Source organism: Gopherus flavomarginatus, chromosome 16 (genome assembly GCF_025201925.1).
Source record: "Gopherus flavomarginatus isolate rGopFla2 chromosome 16, rGopFla2.mat.asm, whole genome shotgun sequence".
NCBI lineage: Eukaryota > Metazoa > Chordata > Testudines > Testudinidae > Gopherus > Gopherus flavomarginatus.
Window position 1 is genome coordinate 27847474 of NC_066632.1, and position 25594 is coordinate 27873067.

Below are 25594 nucleotides of genomic sequence, written 5' to 3' on the forward strand. Positions count from 1 at the left end.
CAAGTGTAGTTTGAAACATGTTATGTGTTCTAGGGTATCTGCTATGTGTCTGCTGTCACATTTCAGGGCAACTGCACCTGTTTTTCCCTTTAGTTGTCCAGCAGTGGCACCCACTGTCAGGCTTGTGGCCCCCTAGCCAGTGCCTTTCTTGGGTGGAGATCCTCATCTGTCACCTCTTTGACCAAAATATTTCCAGGCTGAAGAGTTCCCTGCCTTCAGTGTGTGTTTTTTTTCCAGCCTAAGTAGGCCCACTTAGCTTCTTCCTTTAGCGTTGGTACACAGTGAATTGCAGACAGTTATAAGTTACCACACAGAACTTCCTATGCAAGTCTATTTAATTCTTAGGGTAAAAGCACTACAAAGAAAACATTAAAATCAATAAAAGTACCTACAGGCATGCTAATTAGCTTACCAGAGATCACCCCAACTGGCTCTAACATGGCATCTGGCAGGTGAATCCTTCAGACCCCAAAGGGCTCTCTTTTGTGGTCCTAAGTGCATAACAGCTTTAGCTCAGAACTAGCACTCAGTCTTATGGGGCTTCAGTAGGCCAAGTCCTTCCAACCCTTTCCTAGGATTAGTCAGTCCCCTAGAGAAGTTGCATACAATTCCACAATAACACACACATGATTTCACTTTAAATACAGTGGACCCCAAAGTATTGAACTTAATTCAGTAATGTTAATCTCTAATTCCATAAGGTTTGTCCAGGGTTTTGTCATATATGTTGCACTAGATCACAATGGTTTCTTCAGAGTTGTTGCCTTTGCCAAGTTGTACATCTCAGTATTTACATATGCTTTAACCTTGGTATGTATTTCCAAGACAATCTGTAGAGTTTTTTTTGGAGCTATGCCGTTTGTATGATTCTTATATAAATATTTTTATTTTGATGGACAGATATTCCAAAGGGCAATATTAGTCAATTTGCCATGTGTGGAGAATTACACATTAGTGGGTGAAAACTCCACTCCTGTAACTGCCAAATTCGGCTCCATTTATAACTATTCCAGCTTTTGCTACACAAACATTAACCATACAGTGTTCATTTAATTTCAAACATTTAATTTTTTCCCTTTCTCATTTCCATTCCCAGGTGGAGGTTTACGTTTTATTTAAGTATATTTTCTTATGGACTCAAATTTATCTGGTCGGTGAGTTGAGTTTGTGTTTTCTTTCACTGCTTGCTCTGAGTGACATAATATGGGACTAAAATAGCAAGAGTTCAGTGGCCTTAGATCTTCCTTATGCTTCCTAGTCAGGACCCTTGTGTATTTTAATTTAGAGTCATGTCTTCACAAAACAGGAAAGGCTGTCAGAAATGCTGGAAGACTCTCTTCTCTGATGCCAAAACAGGATGGGCCTGTCCACTCTTAAGCAGACTCTATTTTCTCACTTGCAAGGACATAGACAGTCCAGAGACATGGATCTTTTGCACAGAGCTCTGCAAAGCTCTACATTTCCATTTTGAATTTTTATGTGCACAATGACATGTGGTTGCATGCAAAAAAATGGCTTTCATCTATGTGAAATCCCAGAATAAATGTAGCTTGGACCAAAGAAGCAAGGTGAAGATCTTTTGTAGTAGTATTGTGGTAGGGATGGCCAAAACCAGAGCATATGGGGAGAAAAATGCTAGTAGGATAATCTCTTCTTTTCACTCTAGTCACCATGGTTTTGGGACACACGACAATGCTGGTACAACTACCCTTTTCAAGTAAGATATATATATATATATTTACTAATTCATGGAGGATAGGTCCCGTCAATGGCTATTAGCCAGGATGGGCAGGGATGGTGTCCCTAGCTTGTGTGTGCCAGAAGCTGGAAATGGGCGATGGGGATGGATCACTTGGTGATTCCCTGTTCTGTTCATTCCCTCTGGGGCCCATGGCATTGGCCGCTATCAGAAGACAGGTCGCTGGGCTAGATGGACTTTTGGTCTGACCTAGTTTGGCCGTTTTTATGTTCCTATTTGTGATGCTCCTGTTTTCTGAAGCGTCTCAGTTTTGAGAACTGAACCCTTTGCATGGCTCCAATGCTGTTCCATGTGAATGGTGTCACATGAAATTTGTGAGATCTAAATGCCTCTCACTGCCCATAGAGCAGATGCAGCACAGGCTGCAACAAGGTAACCTTCTAGTTCATGAGTTACTGCTCTGCTCAGGAAATTTCACCTCTGAGGGGGGGGGCGTTCTCCCCTGGTCCATGCAGTTCTTGGCCTTTGAGCTAAGACTGCTCACAAGGGGGTAGTCGTGATGTGGTATTTTTCATGGTGTAGACACTGGTTCATTAAACCAGACTGATCACAAGCTCATATATTTTAAAACAAAATTCCCTATCTGGTACTTAGATTATTAAAAGTAGAGCAATTTACAAATGTAATTATATCAGTCACCATTAATTGCAGTTTTCTTTTTGCCCTTCATTCAGCTCAGATAATTGTAGGCAGCCTTGTTCTTCTACTCCAACAGGAGGCCACAGCTCTTAGGTTGCAAACACTGAAAGGGAATTTTATTCCTTTAAAAATAAATCTAAACCATAGACTTCTGTTGATTAAACCCATTTTTTTACAAAACATAAATTTGGGACCTTTAACTTACCCCCCTCTACCTCCACTCCTCTAGAAAGCTGGGGCCACAAGAGAGGTGGGTTGGTTGATAGGGGTGGGGGGGAAAAGTCTTTTAATGCAAAATTTGGAGTACTTTGCCTTTTAATCAAGTGTTCTGTTTTGTGTTTTTTTCCAGCCCCTAACATCCAGTCTTTACTATTATTATATTATGGAGCTGGCCTTCTATTGGTCTCTCATGTTTTCTCAGTTTACAGACATTAAACGAAAGGTAAGAGAAGCCAGAATTTCACTAAATACATGAACAGACAGAGCTAACTGACTAATTATGTCTCTCTGGCTAGTAAAAACTGCTTAAATATAGGTATAACTGCATTTTCCTGTCACTCGTCTCTTTTCACATTCCACTTCCTTTTGTAGACCGTACACAGACAGGCCTTTGGGGATTATCCTGATAAGCAACCTGGCAGCCCATCCTTATCACTCTGCAGAGGGAAGATGGGGGAATCTATCCATATATCCTAATAGAACAGTTGATTCAATCTTTGTATAAAAATATATTTTAATTAGGAGACTTACAGAAAAATGTAGAAATAAAATGCTCTAAACATAGGTGGCGAAACTAGAATAAAGCTTTTTAGTTTTGACAAAATAAAGGACTAATACTTTCTGTATTATTCTACAGGGAGCATGGCTTCCCTCTGTGATTGAGCTAACCTACTTCTCACATGCTCTCCAAAATTTTATAACCCTAACCCTAAGTGATTTAGGAGCATAAGCCCCATTTTCAAAAGTTACTTGAGTGCGCAGGAGCCTAAGTCCCACTGAAAGTAACTTAAGCACTTCAGAAAATGTCACCCTGCACCTCTTCTTTCAGGCATGGCAAGTGATTTTGGAAATTCCTTGAGTCTCAGTTCATATGGGGAAGAGTCTCCTTGCTGTTCCTACGGAACATTGTGTGTCTTCCAAAACACCAATGATCTTTCATTCAAATGCATTTCAAATAGACTTCTCTTTCCTAAGCTCCAATGTCTATACCTCTTAGGCCTGGTCTACACTACGCGTTTAAACCCATTTTAGCAGCGTTAAACCGATTTAACGGCGCACCCGTCCACACTACGAGGCCCTTTATAAGAATATCATGCAGGACCATATCAAATGCCTTACTAAAGTCTAGGTATACCACATCCACCGCTTCTCCTTTATCCACAAGACTCGTTATCCTTTCAAAGAAAACTATCAGATTCGTTTGACATGATTTGTTCTTTACAAATCCATGCTGGCTATTCCCTATCACCTTACCATCTTCCAAGTGAGGAGGCTAGATGCAGCTAGGAAATAAAGATGTAAATAGCATTTTAAAAAAAGTAACCATTTAAACTATTAAAATTCTATTAGTTAAATGTTTAACCGTTAAGATGTTCACAACGTAGGCAGGGAACTGTGGGTGCGAGGGTGCTGCAGCACCCCTGTGTTTTATGCGGAGCTCCACTGCCGCCAGTGCCTAGAATACCGGCTGCTGCTCTGGGCAGCCGGGACCCTGGGCACATGGGGCTGGCAGGGGAGTTTAATCATTAACTGAATACATTATCCATAAGACTGATGCTTATCGGTTAACATTTTATATCCCTACTAGGGCAAAAACCTTGTTAAACCTGCCACAAGGGCCCCTCCCAAAGTAAAATGTGTTTCTTTCCATCAGAGTTCAATGATAAAATTAATCTGTGGTTTGGACTCTCCATGACTTCATTCACACTGGGGATAGGACCCTTGCTAAAAGACTTTTCATTAAACTCTGATGGGGCTCTTAGCTCATTAGGAGCCACTGATGGACTTTGACAGCTCCTTGGAAGTGGGCTGCCTGTATGAGTAAAATTATGTAAGAAATGTGCCCAAGTTTCTAGAACTATATCAGCCCTCCTTCCTGCTGGCTTTTTCCAAAGGCCATGATGCTCGACCCCTTATTGTGAAGGAGGAAATGTCAGATGCTGCAGTCTCATTTTAGCCTGATTGCTGGCACCTACATTGGGCACCTCATCCAGCGTCCGTCTGTCTGTTTGAAAAAAGCTCAGCTGGTGGACCCTTGCTCCAATGGTAGACTGTGAAATTGCAAACTATTCCAGTAAAACTCTGCCCATAGAAAACAGTGCTAGACAAGACAGAACGCTTTCACCTTCCTGACATTCCTTAGGTCAGGGTCAATGAGTCAGTAAACCCCCCCCCCCCTTTTTTTTTTTTTAAACTACTTGGGTCATTATTCCCAAAGAAGCTAAATCAACGATCTAAACAGGTCTTCTCCCGCAGTCAGATATTTAAAGCCCGGGTAACTGGATCTACTTGCCTTTTGTTTCTGTGGGGCTCTGAACTGTCAGTTCTTTTGGTTGGCGATACTTGCTGTTAACTGCCCCTCAAGTGGCTGTCATTCCCTCTGTGCAGCTAGCTCTTGTTGACTAGGTTGGGAAGTTGCTTGGCTACTCCTCCCTGCACCCTCATGAAGAAGTCTGGTTCTAGGTTAGCATGCAGACTTTTCCTTTCTTGATTCTGATGCTCAGTAGCTGAGTTGCATAGCTGAGGATTTCAAGTAGTGCTGTCCTTGCTGGTAATATTCAGAACTTGCTTCATGTCCTGGACAAGTGAGGAGCTTGTTGAGGCATCTGATCTCTAAATAATCATTTAATTGGCATGCAATGAGGGAAGCCACGTGTCCCAGGCCATTCAGTATTCAGAATGTGTACTTGCCCCATACTGGCATCTTGTCACCAAATGACTGTCTCCTCGTCATCCGGAAAGGGAAGACAGTTCCTTTCCAAGGGCTGTGCTGGGACTGGTCCATGCTTAGTGCGGGTTCAACTGTGATTAAATTGGTAGGTGACTTCCACATTGTAGGGTTAGCAAACAGTAAGGGAAGAACCAAGTAACAAATGAACCTGGAGCTTAGAGTTATGCAGCTTCAGGCAACAGTGTGAGTTCAGTTTTGATGTTAAGTTTGGTGGCTAGGGAGAGGGGGAAGGATGTGAATGAACAGCCCCACTGCTGTTCAGCTGTACTGAAGTAGGGAAGAGAAGAGTACAGCATGGGACTAGTGTCCCTGTGTACCATGCTTACCTGGCAGTGCTGGTGCCCACCTTCACTCTTGCAGTGGGACAAATGGGCTGTGCCCCAGAGGAAGAAAAGCTGACAGCCAGGTAATGTTAAACAGTGCAAGAAGAATCTTGAGCTCCTGGAGCACGTTCCCAGTGTATTGTGATGCCGCACAGGTCGTTGCAGTGAGTGTCTTCTAGTCTCCAGCATGTCCCTGGGTGTTACTTTAATTCAACTGAAGAACTCAGGGAGACCCCCTCAGAATTACTTTAATTCCTCAGCCCTTCCCACTTTCACTCTGTTTGGTCATAGGGCAATAGGAACTTCAGGCAGGGAGATGAGTCTGAAAAAAATCATGTCTCAACTTTAAACTTTCTTGACACTTTTTAAAATCCTTAAAATTATGGATGTAAATGGGGGTACTATAAATGTTTAGAATGGAGCCACAAAAGATTCCACAGGGACTGTTTAGAGAAATAAATGAGAAGATATTTACTTGAAGGAACCAAGCCTCTTTGGGTTACTTGTTTAAACAGTGAAGTTTGATTGAGCAGCAATCATGTTTAACTAAACCTGGTCTCGATCCATTAGAGGGGCTTATACAGAAGAGCCTTGCTAAGGTTTGATTTGGGCAATCCCGGGTTTCATTGTTAAGTGAGATTAAATATTGTGTGGAGGTTTAAAACCCAGGACAGAGAGATCTATTCCTAGTTCTGCAACTGACTTATTTGTGTCTCATTGGGCGAGGTATTTTACCTCTGAACTTCATTTTCCTCATATCTGACACTGTTGTGGGTGGTGTGAAGCTATGCTCAATGTTTGTAAAATGCTTTGAGAGCTTTGGATAATAAAAGGTCTCATGGGATACTATATTTACATTGACTGACCATCACTATCCATAAAATAGGGATGATACCAAATGCGGTATGTGTATGTCAAATCTCCATATTGTAAATTCCGAGTGAGTCCTCATGGGTACCTTAATGCGAAAGCAGGTCAGTTGGATATAGGATGACTATATGTCCCGATTTTACAGGGACAGTCCCAATTTTTGGGTCCTTTTCTTATATAGGCTTCTATTACCCCCCCCCCCCCCCCCCCGCCCCGTCCCGACTTTTCTCACTTGCTCTCTGGTCACCCTGGTTGGATAAAAGTTGGTGCATTTCCAGGAGCTGTGACATTCACCTGCAGTTCAGCAGCAATCCAAAAGATGTGGGTATTATTTCTACCTTTAGAAATCAATGACAAGATTTCCAGTCTTATCTTTACAACTGAATGCCTTGCTGAACAGGATGAGCAAGGGGCAGAGACTGTAGCAATGATTTAAAAAAACGATCCATGTGAATAGCAGAGTGATGGCTGGTCATGATCACTAAAATCTAATTCCACTCTGCTGAGTTTTAGGCATTGGCTTAGTGTTTGTCCTTGGAAAACAAACTCACAGTTGAGAGGAACCAGCGGTTTATCACTCTTGCTCTATAAAGTGATCTATAAAGTAGGAAATTGTCCCAATTCTTGTATTGACTTTGTCGTCCCCCTCTCCCCCTCCCAAAAAAATTAGTCTGTAATTTCTGGATTTGTTCTGTCCTGAAATGCGAAGTCTAGCATGCTACAGTAGATCTTGCAGCTGCAGAAATGGAGAGAGATGCAATTGGGGCACTGTTTTTTATTCATTTTAATAAAGAATTCAGCACTACAAAATTGGATTAATTTACCACTTGAAATGCCTTTACAAAGATGCAAATACAGGATGTAGATATTGGGGGGGCTATGTCAGAAAATCGGGCCCATTTTTGTGCTGTAGAATTTTAATGGACCGAGTTGCTGTTACTGTATTGCCGGGCATGCATGGCCTCTGCTCACCTTACTTCTGGTGGACTTTTCCCAGTTGATAGCAGTAATATCAGGTCTATTTCTTATTACTCATGTCAACGATTTCTAGAGTAGCTCTTAGGGGTACATCTACACGGCAGTCAAAAACCTGCAGCAGCAAGTCTACAGACTACAGCAGTAAAAACAGCCTTGTAGGTGTTTTGTCTTGGGCTGAAGCTCGGCCTCTGAAGTCCACCCCCCTCCTTGGATTTCAGGGCTCAAGCCTGAACACAGCTATTTATAGTGCCACACCTCAAGTCTGTAGGCCCAGGCTCTGTTACTCACTGCTGCTTGCCGTATAGACATATGCTAGCAAGGCAGTCATCCCAAAGCAGGGAGAGTCAAAGTGCAGGCCGGATGTTGGCCTCTAGAATTTTACAGTGAGGCGTGCAGATGTACTTATCTTTGCTTCGGAGCTGCAGCCCAAAGAGACTACTGTAGGCCCCAGCATGCAGTGTTCCATCTTGATTGAAGCAAAACTGTTAATCACTATGCAGCATGCTGGGACCTGTAGTCTCTGTTGTCTGCACCTCCCAAGTAAAGATGATTGTGGCTGAAATCTGCTCTGCTTTTTGCAAACAAGGAGCTTGAGAGTCTGACTTAAAATTACCATATGGCCCTTTTTTTTTTGTCAGTCCTGGTGCCCCCGTTCTAAGCCTCTGTGATCATTTGGCTGCCAAAGATCCCTCACATTTCATCTTCCCCTTTCAGGATTTCCTGATCATGTTTGTCCATCACTTGGCTACAATTGGACTCATTACGTTTTCCTATATGAATAACATGGTGCGGGTGGGAACTCTGGTGCTATGTCTACATGATGCCTCAGACTTCCTCTTAGAGGTAAGTTTGCCTGCTGCTTCCTGTCTGTGCTTTGGATCCCTAATGACAAAGGAGCACACTCCTTGAGGCAAGAGGATAAAACCTAGCCTCTCACCCCTCACCTTCTCCCCACACAGTCCAGGCTGGATGTCCCATAAACACACACTGCTGATTCCATTCTGTTGGCTTTTCCCCCATGACATCTCCCAAGTTGATAATAGTCCTTAAATGTTCCAAACTCCTTGGTGACTTAATGGCTTGAGTGCTCCAGAACTGTTTTCCGTGTGATCAAATGATTGTGTCAGGTGAATGCTGTTTTAACACTGTTTTCCTCTCAGGCTGCAAAGCTGGCCAATTATGCTAAGTACCAGCGCCTGTGTGATGCCACCTTCATGCTCTTTGGTGTTGTGTTCATAGTCACTCGACTGGGTATTTACCCTTTCTGGTAAGTACCTGGATCTTTCTGAATAGGGTCAACTATTTTTTCCTTCGCTCCTCTAAAGGCAGCCTTTGTATTGGGGATCCTCACATTCATTACAGCCAGCCCTTCAGGGCAGCATGAAGGTGCAGCCCTCCCAAGTGTTGCTCAGGAGCAGAGCTTTATTTTGTCAGAGTGGTTTCTTCATGTTTTGCCATCTACTTGTAGGGGCACCTCTAGAGTGAGCAGAGAGTCCAAAAAGTGCAGCTGAATGCCACCCCCAACTGCAGGGTGAGAACAATGCTGATCAATTGCAGCCTACTCTCCCAGCCAGTAACTGCCAGATATTATACAAATCAGGCTTGTCTACACAGGGAACTAAGATGAATAAAATAAAGGTCTGAAGTTAAAGCACCCCTAAACTCTGTGTGGATTTGGAGGGTTAAGCTTCAGTAAACGCCACTTTACTTCTAATTGAGAGCATTCACTCAGCAATTTAGTGTGCATTAACTTCACACCATTAGTAAATTCGTCCAAACTTTCCCGAGTGTCCCTGTGTAAACAAACCCATGGAACCAAAGGTGCTTTGTGTCTTGTGATTTTTAAGATCTTGTAAAAGTTGAGATGCCAGTGAGGCACATCCTTCCTGAGGCAAGGTTCTGTTCGTGACCCTCTGCTTTATGGTCATCTGAGGTACCTAGCTGGTCTCAGAAGACTGTCAGCCCCGACTCCATATTCTAGCTACATAGAGCTTGAAATAGGTATTGAGGTATTTTTGGATTTAGAAATCTTAGCTAAGATGTTTGTAATTAATCATTCCTGAATAAGATTCTCTTTCCCTCAGACTTGGTGGGATTTTTTTTGCTGATGATTGTATTTGTCCATGTCTTGGTTTCCTTGGGAAGGTGTCTTGTAAGGTCTGCTACGCCTTGAGTTTGTCATCGTCCTACATCCTTATTTTGTAAACAGCAGAGGCCTACTTTCCCTCTCTTAGGGATGTATTTCTGGGGTAGGATAAGCATCTATTTAGTTTTAGTTTTGTCCCTGTGGCAGAGGCACCAAGGGCCCTTGGATAAGCATCCCTATTTATTTTTGTATAGCTCCAAACAAATATAAAGGGGTCTAGATAGGGAAAATGTCGGTCAGCTCTGCCTGCCACAAATTATGCTCCCTTCAGAGGGGCAGGAGTTACTGCTTTACGCTGACGAATGAGGCAATCCTCTCTGTGCTCTTCACCCCATTGTCTGACATGATCCAGTGTGCTCTCTGGCATCACCCTGACACTCAGTGTGTCTTATAAATCTTTAATGTGGTTTCCACTGGCTGTAATGTAATTCCTCAGCTTCATATGGAGAACTTGTGAGTGGCTGGTTGCATCTGAAGGTGCTATGCTGTTCCACTCAGTACAGGTTACCTTCCCTGATCAGTGATGTAATGACATGAAAACTGCATGCTGACTCCACCACAAGCTGGTTCCTAGGTAACCATTATTTGTTAACTGCAACTGAGGCTCTGGATTCCCTCCCTGAAAAGTTAATTTCTCACTTTTTCAATAAATGCTGAAAGCAAAGTGATCTTTGCAGAGATTTTTTTAAATCTCCCCTAGTGACTACTTTATAAACAGTCATCAGACTGCTCTATTAAATTCCTTAAGTACTGCCAATAAATCCCAGTGAAGAGAACAATGCCATAGCCATCTTCAAGGAGGCACCTGGCTTTGACCCACTAGTTGGTTTTCAATTCCTTTGACTTGAGAGAAGGGACAGAGGAAAAGGCTAGGAGCAAGGGAACAGCAGCTTCACTGTCAAAAATTCTTCAAAGCCCCCTGGTGGCAAAATTCCTTCCTGACCTTTACAGGTGGTCAAGATCGGTTATTCATGTGAATAAGGCTCATCTCTCCACTCAAAGCCATGTATACATCCCAAACAGCATTGGTGATCCAAGCAATTGCCATCTCTTCCTCTGATGCCATTGTGGATGCTAATCATACCCTGGAGAAAGAGGATGGGAAGTGGATTTTTATACTTAACCTAAATTCTGAGTCTCCACATCTTCTATTGCTGCATAATTCAAGTGATTTTAACCCAAGTCCGGTTTCAGGTCTTTCTCTACTGGGCAAGGGACAGTAGATTAGGGGCTTCACACTGAAAAGAGGAAAGCAATAGAAGTTTAAATGGGACAGAAACCTATTGTTTATCTGCCCAGTCCGCTCAGTTCAGAGTTGGAAACTGGGAATTCTAGTCAAGCAGCCAATCTAACAAGCTCCTTGGTTTTCTTTCAGGATCTTGAATACGACCTTGTTTGAGAGCTGGGAGCTAATTGGCCCTTATCCTTCATGGTGGTTGTTCAATGGATTGTTGGTAACCCTGCAGGTTCTGCACATCATCTGGTCCTGTCTCATCATTCGCATTGCCTACAAGGCCCTGATGCGAGGAAAGGTAAGGGTGCCTATGGCTGGGCTGGCTCCTCTCTCACATAAGTGCTGAGGGGATCAGGGCATCTGTTTGAAAATCAGAGGGAGCCTTCTGCATTGTTCGATGAGGCAGTGCTGGCTTCAAGGTAAAGGGCAGCAGGTGTGCTGCTTCTGTAAGTGACTCACTTCATCTAGGGATGTCCTGGTCAGTTAGGCTTGGCAAGCTGTAGCACCAACATGGCCCAAGTATGTACATAGGGAAGCACACACTTCTTGATGGTCTGGCCATACAAGTGAATAGTGCTGTCTGGCCTGATCAGATGCTTCAGTGACATCATGCAGTTCAGTTTAGTTTGTGCATTGCCCTGCTTGTTCTGGTAACTTGATCCAGGCTTTTGCCTTCCCTCTTGTGGCAGCTTGAAGACCAGTCACTCTGGAGTAAGAGGCAGGGAAAGTTGTGCTCCCTGGTTTAATCTAGAGCTGCCTAGGAGCCTCTATCTTGGGGAAATTGTCCATGTTACAAAATCCAACCTTACTGACATCTAGGGTGACATGAACTCAATATCTGGCGCTCACTACAGTAATAACCCAGGACTAGAGCTGCCTGTGCATATCTCAACAGTGCAACAAGGTAATCCAGGTGAGGCTGGCAAGGGAGCTTACTAGAAACGTAGTGGGACCTGCTGACAGTGGGCTAGTGGGACTCTGTTTATAGTGTTTAGTTTCAGTGTGCGGAACATTCTGGTTAGAATGAATTCCTGATGGAGAAGGGGTATGGACAGCAATTCTTCCTGCAAGAGGGAAAGATGCTGCAGGCCCAGTTGCCTCAGTGAGGAGGTATGTATAAGTGTAGTTCGGTTAGCGTTTGTCCTAGGAGCACACTGTGCTCTCCCACTTGGAGCTCGTGCCTGTCGCGCCACTTCACTCTAAGATAAGCACTTCTTGGCCTGTCTGCTGCCCCAGCCAACTTATAGAATAAAAATATAAGGGCTTGGAGCTTGGCTCTTGGAGCTGCTGTCCTGTCACCAGTACATCAAAGCCTAGATGAGCTGTTAGTGGTGTGGACTCTGATTCTAGTGCTGCTTTTTTGGGTTATACTGGAGTTCCCAGGACTCTTGCCAGGCCTGCTTATGGAGGGGCAACTCTGCTTCATCAAAGACATGATTCTTTGGAACAGAGTGCTGCGAAGTCCTTCCATATGCCTTGAATGACATGATGGGGAGGCAGCCTAAACTATCTCCTTCTGGCTCTGATGGACATCCAGGGAACAGAAGGAAAATTTCAAGCTGTGGCTTTTAGGTAAGTGCTCTGTGAAGGGGGATGCTTGTACCAGACACAATCCGTGGGCTTCTAGCACAGTTTCTTTTCCCCTGCTGCTGAGGATTTCCAGGCAGCAGGGTAGGTGGAAGAGACAAATCCACAGGCATTTGACTAGTAATAGGCCCTGAGCAGCTTGCTGTCAAGTTCTTCCCCATTAAATCAATGGTTTTAAGACCAGTGGCTGAAGGCTGGAGTACTTTGATTATCTTGGATTCTGCTCCCCATTTTTACGTATTTGTGTCATGGCTGGAAGCAGCTTCCTTCAGAGCCAGGCAGTGCTGTCTGATCCTCCACCAGAAGGGGTAGCTAGACAGTAACACAATGTTTGTGCCATCCTAGCTGTTTGGGAACTAAGCCTGAATCCTACTTGTGTCTGCATTTTCACTGCCTCTAGACTATTGGGCTGGTCTATTTGTAGGGAACTTGTTTAGCCTAAAGGAATATTTGAAGCAGAGTTCTCTGGCAATGTGTGTTGGGGGGAGGGCCTGCTGAGGGATGGGGAAGGAGCATGTTGCAAGGGGTGTGTGTGTGTGTGTGTGTGTGTGTGTGTGTGTGGTCTACTATCATTTGTTACTGTCTTCCATGGCTGCTGCTGCTGCTAGTTTCCCACTACTGTATTTGTCTGTGTAGCTATCCCCACACCTGGAGGTCTATATCTCTCTCCTCTCCTTACTTTTCTCTCCTGACCAGGTGACCTAGCCAGGAAAGGACTAGACCCTGCCTCTGTACTCTCCACTCTTTTTTCTCACTCCTTTTCTCTGTGCCAGATTGGAGCTGGACAGTTTCATCCCTTGCATGTAAGTGTAATCTGTGCTTTTGCTTGTAGAGTGGACCACATGTGTGTGTCTTTCTCTCTGAGCTTTAAGACATAAATACAAAACTGCGAGTCTCAAAAGCTGTTTGGCTTCAGATGGGCTGCATTCTGCAGCTTCCTTTAACCTGCCTGCCTCACTTTGAGTTGCTCCAGGTTAATAAGGTGTGGTTACAGATCACAGGAGGCTAAGGTGCCGGTTTGTCTAGCAGTGAGAACAAGGAACTGAGAGCCTGTTCCCAACTCTGCCATAGTCTGGCTGTGTGACTGTCATTGGCCAGGGTATAAAAACGCGACACCTGTTTCAGTGTTTGTAACACTCTGAGGAGGTCTGTGGATGGAGGGGGCTGTAGCAACACACAGAATTATATTTAGCTCTCACTTAAGAAAAATCAGATGGTGGGAAAAATCCTTTTTTCAAATGACTGTGGGACTAAAGCAGAATAGTATCTAGGGGGTTCTGCTTCCTGTCCCTGGTCAGTTGAACTCCTAAAATGGGGTTTGGTAGGGGAAGATGGGGAACCTCCAGCTGCAGAGGGATTCTGCACCTCCTAGATTAAGCTTGCACATGCAGCTGACCTGTTGAAACCCAGCCTGGAAATCATTAACTGGTACTGGCTTTCTGCCAAATTTTTCCATTTGTCAGGAAACTTGCTCTGAGTTCTGTTTTGAGTCTGTATGCCCAACTCAGAGTAGGCAGGGCTGATCCTGAACTTTGCTGGAATGTTGGTCACTGAGAAACTGCTTGCCCACTGCATACCTGGGGGGTGTTAGTTCCAGAATTAGGGGTACAGGGAGCTTGCCTTGGGCTGTGCAAGGGTAGGGCAGTGCTATGGCAATGGGGAAATAAGGAGACAGCTCACCTCTTTCAGCACCAGTGGCTTTATAGCTGTGGCATTTAGCCAGTTACTGGGTTAGTTGTGTCTGATTAAATTTGAGGTGGTGAACTTTTCGCATTGTTGTTTGCAGTGTTGGTACCAGGATGTATGAGACAAGGTGGATGAAGTAATCCCTTATTGGACCAACTACTGTTGGTGAAAGAGAGAGCGCTTGAGCTCCACAGAGCTGCTCATCAGGTCTGGTCTTCTCTGTGGAGCCTGAAAGCTTGTTTCTTTCACCAACAGAAGTTAGTCCAATAAAAGATATTTCATCACACACCTTGTCTTTCACATTGTCATGTATCATTTGGTATTATGCTGATAATACACTGCCCCCTTGTGGTAAACTTTAAAGAATGATTACCATGAAATTGCATGGTTGACTTCTCCAGTCTTCAGACTTTGTTTTAAAATTGTACATCAGACTCTCTCCCTGGCCAACACCCTGTAAAGCACGGAAAGAGATTTTGGAGGATTCTAAGCTTCACATGCAAACTAGAGAGATCCTATGATCATAAGACCTAAAAGTGGCCATCTGTAGAGATGTAAATTATAGAGCCTCTCTGGTTATAGATGCTTTCTGCATTCCTAGTGTCATTTGCAGGACTATGAATTAACCTTTCCCTTTCCCTAACAGACCACCATTCAAATGTACTGTGGCTCACAAATTAAGAGGTTGATGTGTACACCCATTCCTGAGAACAGTGGTTCCCAAAATGTGGTAAAGATACCACTGGTGGAATATGTCCTTGACATTTCATCGGTGCACTTCACAATAACTTTACAAAGGTGATACATGAATCAATAGTTTGGGAACTCTTCCCACCTCCTGCTGATTACCAAAAGGTGTCTGAGCCAAGCTGGTAACTCATAACAGTGTTAGAAATATTTAATTTACCATTTGGAAAGCCCCTTTATAATCTGTGCTATAACTTAGCTACTTGAAGAAGGATCAAGCAGCGAGATATTGCTATGGGCTCCTTCCATGGATCTGGAAACAATAATACTGAATTAGAAGTGCAAAAGTTAGCTTGGCCAAGGCTGTACAACAAATCAAGAGTGCTGGAAAATAACATCTCTTGACCTGATCCCCTGTTCTGAATTCTGTACCTCGCTCCCTATATGTGGTTGGAAGGTCCTGCTTGTGAGGTTCAACTTTAAATAATTCAGAGAATCTAATACAGGGGGCAACTCTGCACTGGTTGATCAGATAAACAAGACACCTCTAATGGCTGTTTCCTGTGAATTTGTAATCTTTCCTCCACTCCTACCTTTGATTTTAAACTTTCAGGTATCAAAAGATGATCGCAGTGATGTAGAGAGCAGCTCTGAAGAGGAGGACATGACTTCAAATAGTACAAAAGGAATCTTCAGCACTTCAAGCAATGGTGCCAATCGGATTAATGGTCACGTGGCTAGTGCCCAATGGGCAGAGGAGGAGTAAGGCCAGAGGAGGTCTCCAGCAAACACGGACTTGTCTCTAAATATCTAGATGTGTTGCACTCCACATTTCTAGGTGATCTTTAATCAAGATACCCCTACCCTCAAAAAACATCCATCAAATTGGAGATGGGCACAATCCAGACCAGTCTAAAGTTTCACACCACAGAAGGGACTGAGCCAATTACTAGTGCAAAAACAAAGATGCAAATTTCACTTTTTAAAGAAAATAAGCCATTTTGTATTTGTCTCCTAGTCCCATCTCTCATATTATTTGCAGAAGTATTGTGTGTATGTGAGACAAACTGGTTTTTACTAAGATCAACTCAAGCTTGATGCGATGGATATTGACTGTGGACTGGTTATGGTACCATTCCAAAAATGTTTCTTGACCCAGTGCAAGTTCAGTATGTTTTCCTGATGCACTCCAGGATCCATTTAGATTATGTGGTCTAGTATCACTCAGATACGTCATGCTGTAAGCTGCCCAGGCTGTAGCACAGAAGTTTTTTTTTAAATCATTTCTAAATTATCAGTCCTGCTGTGACCGTGTTACAGCCATGCATTGAATCAGATTGTGATGGACAAAGCATGTTTTAACTTGCCATTTGGATGCTATGTGCTAAAGAAATGATAGTTTATAATCTGTGCTGTTAAGATGGACCAAGTGGTATTTGCTGCCTATTGTGGTGCTGAAATGCCCATCCAAAGTCTTTTAAAATGTTGCACTCCTGACCCTAATGTAGAAAACTATCACAGCACATGCATATCTGCAACTCATGTGAACTTAGTCTTTTACAGGAGTTATGGGATGTGGTTGGTTAGATTTATAAGACAGGACATTAGCCAAAGATGAAGCAATGCTGGTGGGTTATATTAACTTTCCACAGAGGCAGAGGTTGCAGCCCTGCCTGTGTGTTTTTTAAGACAGAAGTGAGCACTGCTGCAGCTGCCTTTCCAGCCTACTGACTTTTTGGAAATCAGGACAGCAGAGGCTTCACTTCTTTCTTTACTCAATGGTACTTCAGGGGCAATGGAAGACACTTGAGTGTGTCATAATCATGTGCAGGACTTCAGAAATTTCTTGAGTTATTTTATACAATTGTTTACTCTTATCTCTGATTAAAAGAAGCTTCAGAAAGTTGTTTGACTTGCATTTTTACTGCATTTCTCTAAGAAGGCAGCTTCCCTTGCTTTGTAAACTTCTCATCTTGACTTATTGAGCAAGTTTAGCATATAGGAGTTATTTATACACTGCAGAAAGTTGTAGTATAGCTCTTCTTGTCGAGTTGCTTCTAAACTAGTGAACCCCCTAATGCCCTAGGGAGCATGGTACTGGAAGGAACTGCTGAATCAAATGAGTTTTAATCAAGTGTCATGCTCTTCACACACACTTGGAAAATTATTCACTGTGTACAAAGCTTGACAAATTACCTTCATGAATATTTTCATTAGCCCTAGCTCCAATAACTTCTATTCAATGTCCCAAATTGCCCCAAAGTTAGTGTACGTCCCTGAACTCCCTTCTAGTAACAGTGCTATAAAACAGCCCAAAGTCTTGGTGTTCAGACCAGAATCTACAGCAAACTGTCCACAATCTTTTTTCCAAATAAAGGAAAGTTCTTGTAAGAATTTGCCACTTTTAGTCTCAAGTCTGTCCCCAGAACTATCTAACATTTTTTTAATACAGAGATATATCTATCTCAGAAGTGGAAGGGACCCTGAAAGGTCATTGAGTCCAGCCCCCTGCCTTCACTACCAGGACCAAGTAGATTTTTTTGCCCCAGATCCCTAAGTGGCCCCCTCAAGGATTGAACTCACAACCCTGGGTTTAGCAGACCAGTGCTCAAACCACTGAGCTATCCTTCCTTATTGAAATAAAACTCTACAAATTAAGCTTGTGGAAGTGAGTGTCTGGCAATAGAGAGGAGGTCCCACAACTGTCAAATTCGTGCATTTCTGGACAGTCTGACTGGAAGACTTTACTGTGGATATCAAACCAGTGGTTACAAAATCTAATCTGCTTGGGAGCAGGACTCAGTCCAAAGCTGTCCCAGAAATTTGCTCTCCACTTCCTCAGTTTGAGTCTACACTAGGAAATTAGGTCAGTCTAACTATCACTCAGCAGTGTGAAATCCACATCCCTGAGCAATGCAGTTAAACTGTCTACACCAGAAGTTAGGTTGATGGGAGAATTCTAGTAGGCTGCATCTACATTACAGCTGGGATCCACACTGACATTGATCCACCATCAGTTAATTTAATGGGTCTAATGAAGACCCACCAAATCTACAGCAGATTCCTCTGTATTATGCCAGATGAGAAGAGTAAGATAAGTCAACAGGAGAGTTTCTCCTGTAGACTCCTCGCTGTATAGACCACATGGTAACCGACCTACCTAGACATCTGTTGGGAAAACAACACAGCAGGGCACAGATTTTCCAACAAGTTCTTAAATTGTCTCCAATCCATTCTATTTCAGAAGGTGGAGAAAGCTACTGGAGGGGAAGGCTGTACTATATTTCATTTGACAAACAGCAAGGAACTGGTTGAGAATTTGAAGGTGGAAGACAACTTGGGTGAAAATGATCATGATTCTAAGGAATGGTAGGAAGGAGAACAGCACATGAAAAACAATGGATTTCAAGAAGGGAGACTTTAACAAACTTGGGGAGTTGGTAAAATCCCATGAGAAGCAAGTTTAAGGGGGAAAAACAATTGAAGACAGTGGGCAGTTTTTCAAAGAGACATTATTAAGGGTACAAGAGTAAACCATCCCACTGCATAGGAAAGAGAGGAAGTAGGGCAGGAGCCCATCCTGGCTTAACCAGGAGATCTTCAATGATCTAAAACTCAAAGTGTGACCAAGTTTCCACTTTTTGTAGAATTACAAAAGCATGAACATAAACAAATGAGTATATAGGGACCGCTAAGGCAGAAAAGCCAAGGCAGAAAATGAGATCAAACTAGCTAGGGACTTAAAAGGAAACAGGAAAACATTCTACAAATACATAAGAAGCAAGAGGAAGACTAGGGACAGAGTAGACCCCTTACTCAACGAGGAGGGAAAGACAATAATAGAAAATGTAGAAATGGTGGAAGGCTTAATTTTTTCTGTTTGTTTTCACCAAGAAGGTTGGTGGCGATTGGATGGCTAACAGTGAATGCCAGTGAAAATGAGGTAGGATCAGAGTCTAAAACAGTGAAAGAACAAGTTAGATGTCTTCAAATCACCAGGGCCTGATGAAATGCATCCTAGAATACTCAAGGAGCTGACTGAGGAGATATCTGAGCCATTAGAAATTCTTTGAAAAGTCATGGAAGACAGGAGACATTCCAGAAGACTGGAAAAGGGCAAATATAGTGCCCATCTATAAAAAGAGAAACAAGTACAACCCTGGGAATTACAGAGAAGTCAGCTTAATTTCTGTACCCAGAAAGATAATGAAGCAAATAATTAAGCAATTTGCAAACACCTATAAGATGATAAATAACAGTCAGCATGGATTTGTCAAGAACAAATAGTGTCAAACCACTCCAATAGCTTTCTTTGACAGGGTAACAAGCCTTGTGGATGGGGGGAAGCAGTAGATGTGGTGTATCTTGACTTTAGTAAGGCTTTTGATACAGTCTTGCATGACCACCTCATAAAAAAACTAGGGAAATACAACCTAGATGGAGCTACTATAAGGTAGGTGCATAACTGGTTGGAAAATCATTCCCAGAGAGTAATCATCCGTGGTTCACAGTCATGCTGGAAGGGCATAATGAGTAGGGTTCCCCCAGGGATTGGTTCTGGGTCTGGTTCTGTTCAATATCTTCATCAATGATTTAGATAATGGCATAGAGAGTACACTTATAAAGTTTGCAGACAATACCAAGCTAAGAGGGGTTTGCAAGTGCTTTGGAGAATAGGATCAAAATAATCTGGACAAACTGGAGAAATGGTCTGAATAGGATGAAATTCAATAAGGACAAATGCAAAGTACTCCACTTAGGAAGGAACAATCTTTTGCACACATACAAAAGGGGAAATGATTGCCTAGGAAGGAGTATTGTGGAAAGGGCTCTGGGGGTCATAATGGACCACAAGCTAAATATGAGTTAACAGTGTAACACTGTTGCAAAAAAGAAAAAATGCAATCATCATCCTGGGATGTATTAGCAGGAATGTTGTAAGCAAGACACAAGAAGTAAATCTTCTGCACTGATTAGGCCTTAACTGGAGTATTGTGTCTAGTTCTGGGTGCCACATTTCAGGAAAGCTGTGAACAAATTGGAGACAGTCCAGAGAAGAGCAACAAAAATGATTAAAGATCTAGAAAACATGATCTAGGAGGGAAGATTGAAAAAAAAATTGGGTTTAGTCTGGAGAAGAGAAGACAGAGGGGACATAACAGTTTAAGTACATAAAAGGTTGTTACAAGGAAGAGGGAGAAAAATTATTGTTGTTAACCTCTGAGGATACGCCAAGAAGCACTGGGCTTAAATTGCAGCAAAGTTGGGTTAGGTTGGACATTAGGAAAAACTTCCTGTCAGAGTGGTTAAGCACTGGAATAAAGGGAGGTTGTCGAATCTCCATCATTGGGGATTTTTAAGAGCAGGTTGGACAAACAGCTGGCAGGCATGGTCTAGATCAGTGGTCCCCAACCTTTTTTGTCTGGTGGGTGCCAGATGATAAGCCATGGAAGACAGTGATGGCAGATGAGCATCTGCTGAAATTCTGCCAAGCGGCAACGCCAATGGCATCGCCTCTGAAATGCCGCCGACAGGCATCATCATCCAGAGGTGTTGCCGATTTTCAGCAGTATTTCGGCAGTGACAGCTCTGGATGACGCAGCTTGTTGGCAGCATTTCGGCAGATGCTCATCCACTGGCCAGTACATAGGTGCACTTAAGACACCCTGGCAGACGCCAGGGTGGGGACCCCTGGTCTAGATAATACTTAGTCCTGCCTTGAATACAGGGGACTGGACTAGATGACCTCTTGAGGTCCCTTCCATTTCTCTGATTCTATGCTGACTCCTGCTATGTTATTTACATAGCTTGCGTAGCGTAGGTCACTTTACCGCAGTAGTGTAGACATAGCCCTATTGACCTAGCTACTGGCTCTCAGGTAGGTGGATTACCTTCGCTGCCTGGAGAACTCCTCCAATCAGTGTAGGTAAAGTCTCCATTGACGCATTACAGGGGGGCAGCTACAGCGTTGTAAGTGTAGACAAGCCCTCAGTCTCCCTCAGCCTGCAGCTATTCAGTTTGCTGGCCTGGGAGAGGAGAATTAAGAAGGGATCAAGGCAGTCATCCCCCCTGTGAAGGGTTTTGAGTAAACTTGTATACTGATGTTGACTTCTTCACTCAGGTGGTTCTAGTCACATACTGACAAGAGGAGAAATAAGTAAGATATTTAATGATCACATGATAACAGATGCTTACACAGAGTTACTTTGTAACCTCTCGCTAGTGCAGAGAAACAAGGCCCCTTAGTGTGCGGGAGGAACCCCCCGAGTGCTCTAAGCTTGCCCGCAGCGGTGGTGTAGACGGGGTGCACTTGCTACCTGATTACCGCAGCAGCAGGACTCGGGGCCGAGGCCGGCCGGGGGGCGAGCAGGGGTCAGTCCGTGCTGGGCGGGTTCTGCTCGAGCTGCCGCAGGGCTCTCTGGCGCTGGAAGTAGCGGTAAGCTCTGGCGCTGCAGAGGTAGCCCCCGTAGACGGTCAGCAGCATCATGGAGCCGGAGAAGGCCTTGTACCCAGCGTCCGCGAGCTGCCTGGCGGAGACCATCCTCGGCCCCTGGGACACACAAGGCGGGTCTCGGTCACGGGCCCGCGGGACCCCGGCGGGCAGGGAGCCCGTGACGGCCCCGGCCCCGCAGCAGCCCGGGCTGCCAACGGCCGCGGGCCCCCGAGGGGCGGACACGGACCGCGGCTTCCCCCGCCCCCCGCCACGAGCCGCAGGGCGGGGCCAGCCCCCGCGCGCCCCTCACCTGCTGCCGGGGGCGCCTCAGAGACGCGGGGGTCGGTTGCTGTTCCGGGTCGGACTCCTCGCGCTCACCCCGCCCTCAGCCCGTGGCCTTTCCCAAGAGGAGGCGCCCTTCCGGTCACGTGTTCCGAGCCTGGCGGCGGAAGTCAGATGCCGTAGCGCTGCATGCTGGGGGCTGTAGTCTCTATGCGTGTCCGCCCCCTCACCCTGGGCGGGGGGCGGAGCAGACGGGGCGGCACGAGCGGCAGCCAATGACGGTGGGGGGGCCCCGCCCCCGCGCGTGTCTCTGCGCTGGTCATTAGCCGAGCCTGCACCGGGGCGCCTGGCACGTGACCTGCCGCGTGCGAGCCAGTGAACCAAACTGTAACCCCGCCCCCGAGGAAACTACGTCACGCGGGGGGGTGCGGGCAACGGCAGCGCCTCCAGGTCTAGCGCCTGCAGCCCGCGCCCCCCCCGCTATTTATAGCCGCGCTGAGCCCGCCGCCCCCTCGCTCGGGCTATTTGATCCAGCTGGAGCCCGGCGCCAGCCGGGGGGGGAATCGCCTCCAAACTGCCCCCCCCCGCACCAGGCTCCGCTGCTGCTCTAGGCGGGGGCGGAACTCGCAGCCGGCGGTGCCCTGGGCTCCCCGCCGCCCCGCGGAACCTGGCCGGTGCGCGTGAGCTTGTCTGTGCTCCAGGCACCAGCGGCTCCGGTTGGGCTTTCAGCTTCGGCTGCCCCAGCTCCCCGTAGGGAGTCAGGCCCTTTATCCGGCCAGCGCTGCGCTGCTCTGCAGCACCTCTCCACGTGCTCTCTCCGCTCCCCGCGCCCACCCGTCTCTCCCGTGCAGGCGTGTCCCGTGCTGTCCCTGGGCCTGCAACCCTCCCATGTCAGCTGCCCTCCTGGCTGCTGTTCACGTGAGCCCCTCAGCCCTCTCATTACCTGTGAGAGGACAAGGGACTTACATTCCCCTCAGGAAAGCTTGCACAGCAGCAGGTCTGATGCTGGAGAAGTTGAGGAGGCTGCAGCCTGCCTACCACCAAACTGGTGTCCCTATCACAATAAAAGTGACAGCACGTGGGGCACCCACCGTCGCCATGCTGCCCAGGAAGCTGACTAGCGCTTCCAACGGGTCAGCGGCAAGGAACTATGCTCACTGCTCCTAGCATGCTAGTGCTGGCTTCACAAAAGTTTGCTCCAACCTGAAAGTCCCTCACAGCCACAGATAAACTAAGGGCTTGTCTACATCAGAAAGTTGCAGCGCTGGTGAGGGGGTTACAGCGCTGCAACTTAGGAGGTGTACACATCTGCAGGGCACCACCAGCGCTGCAACTCCCTGTTTGCAGCGCTGGCCGTACTCCCGTTTTGTCTCGGGTGTAGAGGATCCAGCGCTGGTGATCCAGCGCTGGTAATCAAGTATAGACACTTAACAGCGCTTTTCTTGACCTCCGTGGAATAAGCAGGTATCCCAGCATACCTGAGGAAGCCTCTGGTAATCAAGCTGGTCTCCTTCCCCGGCTTTCTCTCGCGTTCCCCGAACCCCGAGCAAGCAGGTCTCCTTCCCTGCGGTTTGCAGGGTGGTTCGGGGAACGCGAGAGCAAACCGGGAAAGGAGACCAGCTTCGCCGCGGTTTGCTCTCTCGTTCCCCGAACCCCCGAACAAGCAGGTCTCCTTCCCTGCGGTTTGCAGGGTGGTTCGGGGAACGCGAGAGCAAACCGCGGCGAAGCTGGTCTCCTTTCCCGGTTTGCTCTCTCGTTCCCCGAACCCCCGAGCAAGCGGGTCTCCTTCCCTGCGGTTTGCAGGGTGGTTCGGGGAACGCGAGAGCAAACCGCAGCGAAGCTGGTCTCCTTTCCCGGTTTGCTCTCTCGTTCCCCGAACCCCCGAACAAGCAGGTCTCCTTCCCTGCGGTTTGCAGGGTGGTTCGGGGAACGCGAGAGCAAACCGCGGCGAAGCTGGTCTCCTTTCCCGGTTTGCTCTCTCGTTCCCCGAACCCCCGAGCAAGCAGGTCTCCTTCCCTGCGGTTTGCAGGGTGGTTCGGGGAACGCGAGAGCAAACCGCGGCGAAGCTGGTCTCCTTTCCCGGTTTGCTCTCTCGTTCCCCGAACAAGCAGGTCTCCTTCCCTGCGGTTTGCAGGGTGGTTCGGGGAACGCGAGAGCAAACCGGGAAAGGAGACCAGCTTCGCTGCGGTTTGCTCTCGCGTTCCCCGAACAAGCAGGTCTCCTTCCCTGCGGTTTGCAGGGTGGTTCGGGGAACGCGAGAGCAAACCGCGGCGAAGCTGGTCTCCTTTCCCGGTTTGCTCTCGCGTTCCCCGAACCCCCCTTGAAGCCGCCCAACAGCGCTGCAGTGTGGCCACATCTAACACCACTTGCAGCGCTGGTTGCTGTAAGTGTGGCCACTCTGCAGCGCTGGCCCTATACAGCTGTACTAATACAGCTGTAACAACCAGCGCTGCAAAATTTTAGATGTAGACATGGCCTAAGAGTGGAAGTGCTTAGGCTGCTTCCTTGCTTGCTCCATTTCTGGGTCCTGCTGGCGAGTAAAGGTCTCCCCCTGCACCTGGGATCAGAACAGACGCACTGGAGTCTGCACTTGGAGCTGCACTGACACCCAGAGTGCCCTTTGATGTCTGCTGTGTCAGCAGAACATAACTCCAAATGGCAAAGGGGAGACTTTTTATAGCCAGCGGCTGGGCAGGGTGGGGGAGCTTTTCCTCAAGAGCAGTGAGGCTCTCAGAGACAAGCTCTGCCCATCCTTGCCCCAGGGGATCTGGGCTCTGTCACGCCTGCAGTGAAGTCTGATGGTAGGACCAAGCTAGCCACATCTCAGATACTGGTAAAGCTGCTCAGTGCTTGCACATCAAGTTCAGCCCTCACTACTAAAAAGAAACCCTCCACCACTAGATGTGACAAGGTGACCTGGGGAACACAGGAAGCACCTACCTGTGAAAGATGCTGCTGCAGCCACATCCTTACACACACCCTGCCAGCCTGGCATCAGGCACTGGAGTAGCTGAACCACTGTGATCTGGGGCATGCAAGGGCAGGGTGTAAGGAGACATCATTGTGCAGGGGAACTGGAGTGCAGCTTATGGGGTGGGGTGAGAAGCATTTCAGAGACCGTCCCCCCTTGCAACGGGCCTAGGCTGGAGTAATTCAGAGGTTGCTCTGGGGGAGAAGCTGGGACTCAGCTGTGGCAGGGTGGGAGAGGCCCCCTGCATATTAATACAGGAGGCCTCTGACAGAAGCACCTCATGCAAAAAGATCTGGGCTTCTTGGATCTCTCAGATCTCCAAGGCAATAAGAGCAGACAGCCACCCCCAGCACCAGGAGTGGTGTCACGGTGTGGGAGTAAGGTTCTGTCTCTTCTCTGTAGCCCCAGCAGGATAGGGGAGGGGGCACATGAGGTGACTGAAGCTGGCAGCCTTCTATACAGTCAGTTCAATCTAAAGGTCAGAGGGTATCTGGAGATAATGAGCATCTAATAAAAGCACAACAGTGACTAGTACCAACAGACTAAGTTCCTCTGGCTGAAGCTTGGTGGGAGGGGGACTGGAAAAGTCACTTAGGACAAGGTGTGTTTTACAGGGAGGCAACCCAGCTGGAGGTACTTGGACAAGTTTTGCTAAGAGGAACCAGTGGTCCTGGGGGAGAATGGCATGGAGAATAAAGCCACAAGGAACACACCAGCAAGAGAGCATGTCAGGGCAGCCTGGGAGAACAGGCTCTGGGGTTACAGCTGCACATGCTTCTTACTGCAGGGTCCCAGCCCTAGTCTCCCTCCTCACCAGGCGCTAGGGGTTTGAGCGCCCTAGGCGGATGGCAATTTCGCTGCCCCGCGCGCTGGTCCCGCGGCTCCGCTGGAGCTGCCGCAGTGGTGCCTGTGGAGGGTCTGGTGCTCCGTGGCTCCGGTGGAGCTGCTGCAGTCGTGCCTGCGGGAGGTCCACCGGAGCCGCGCGGGCAGCCGACCGTCCGCAGCCATGACTGCGGCAGCTCCACTGGCGCTGCCTGCTGCCCCCTCCG

The 25594-nt window shown here is 46.7% G+C and overlaps 2 protein-coding genes and 2 long non-coding RNA genes across 5 annotated transcripts in view; 2 read left to right on the forward strand and 2 right to left on the reverse strand.

Moving 5' to 3' along the window:
* CERS5 (ceramide synthase 5) overlaps positions 1 to 16766 on the forward strand; it is a 43747-nt gene extending 26981 nt beyond the window's left edge. Inside the window, exons 4-11 of one of the 2 annotated variants that reach the window (XR_007769809.1) lie at positions 1097 to 1154; positions 1667 to 1717; positions 2748 to 2840; positions 8234 to 8362; positions 8680 to 8786; positions 11041 to 11197; positions 13183 to 13289; positions 15473 to 15559. Coding sequence is in view for 1 of the 2 variants with exons in the window: in XM_050925369.1 (XP_050781326.1) it covers positions 1097 to 1154; positions 1667 to 1717; positions 2748 to 2840; positions 8234 to 8362; positions 8680 to 8786; positions 11041 to 11197; positions 15473 to 15625 (748 nt within the window). In the remaining variant the exon portion in view is untranslated. Of the gene's footprint in view, positions 1 to 1096; positions 1155 to 1666; positions 1718 to 2747; positions 2841 to 8233; positions 8363 to 8679; positions 8787 to 11040; positions 11198 to 13182; positions 13290 to 15472 lie in introns of both variants that reach the window. The other variant, XM_050925369.1, reaches the window with a different exon arrangement.
* LOC127035470 (uncharacterized) lies at positions 8953 to 14732 on the reverse strand. Its single transcript, XR_007769811.1, has 2 exons — positions 14546 to 14732; positions 8953 to 10903 (listed from the first exon to the last, which is right to left on the reverse strand). It is a non-coding gene; the product is annotated as an uncharacterized LOC127035470 (long non-coding RNA).
* Positions 16767 to 21232: 4466 nt separating the features above from the next.
* LOC127035591 (cytochrome c oxidase assembly protein COX14) lies at positions 21233 to 21448 on the reverse strand. The gene has a single exon (XM_050925617.1). The coding sequence runs from the start codon at positions 21398 to 21400 to the stop codon at positions 21233 to 21235; it is 168 nt and encodes a 55-aa protein (XP_050781574.1). The 5' UTR covers positions 21401 to 21448.
* A 1359-nt stretch (positions 21449 to 22807) lies between these two features.
* On the forward strand, positions 22808 to 24061 carry LOC127035525 (uncharacterized). The gene is made up of 3 exons (XR_007769872.1): positions 22808 to 23128; positions 23242 to 23685; positions 23791 to 24061. It is a non-coding gene; the product is annotated as an uncharacterized LOC127035525 (long non-coding RNA).
* Positions 24062 to 25594: the final 1533 nt, after the last annotated feature.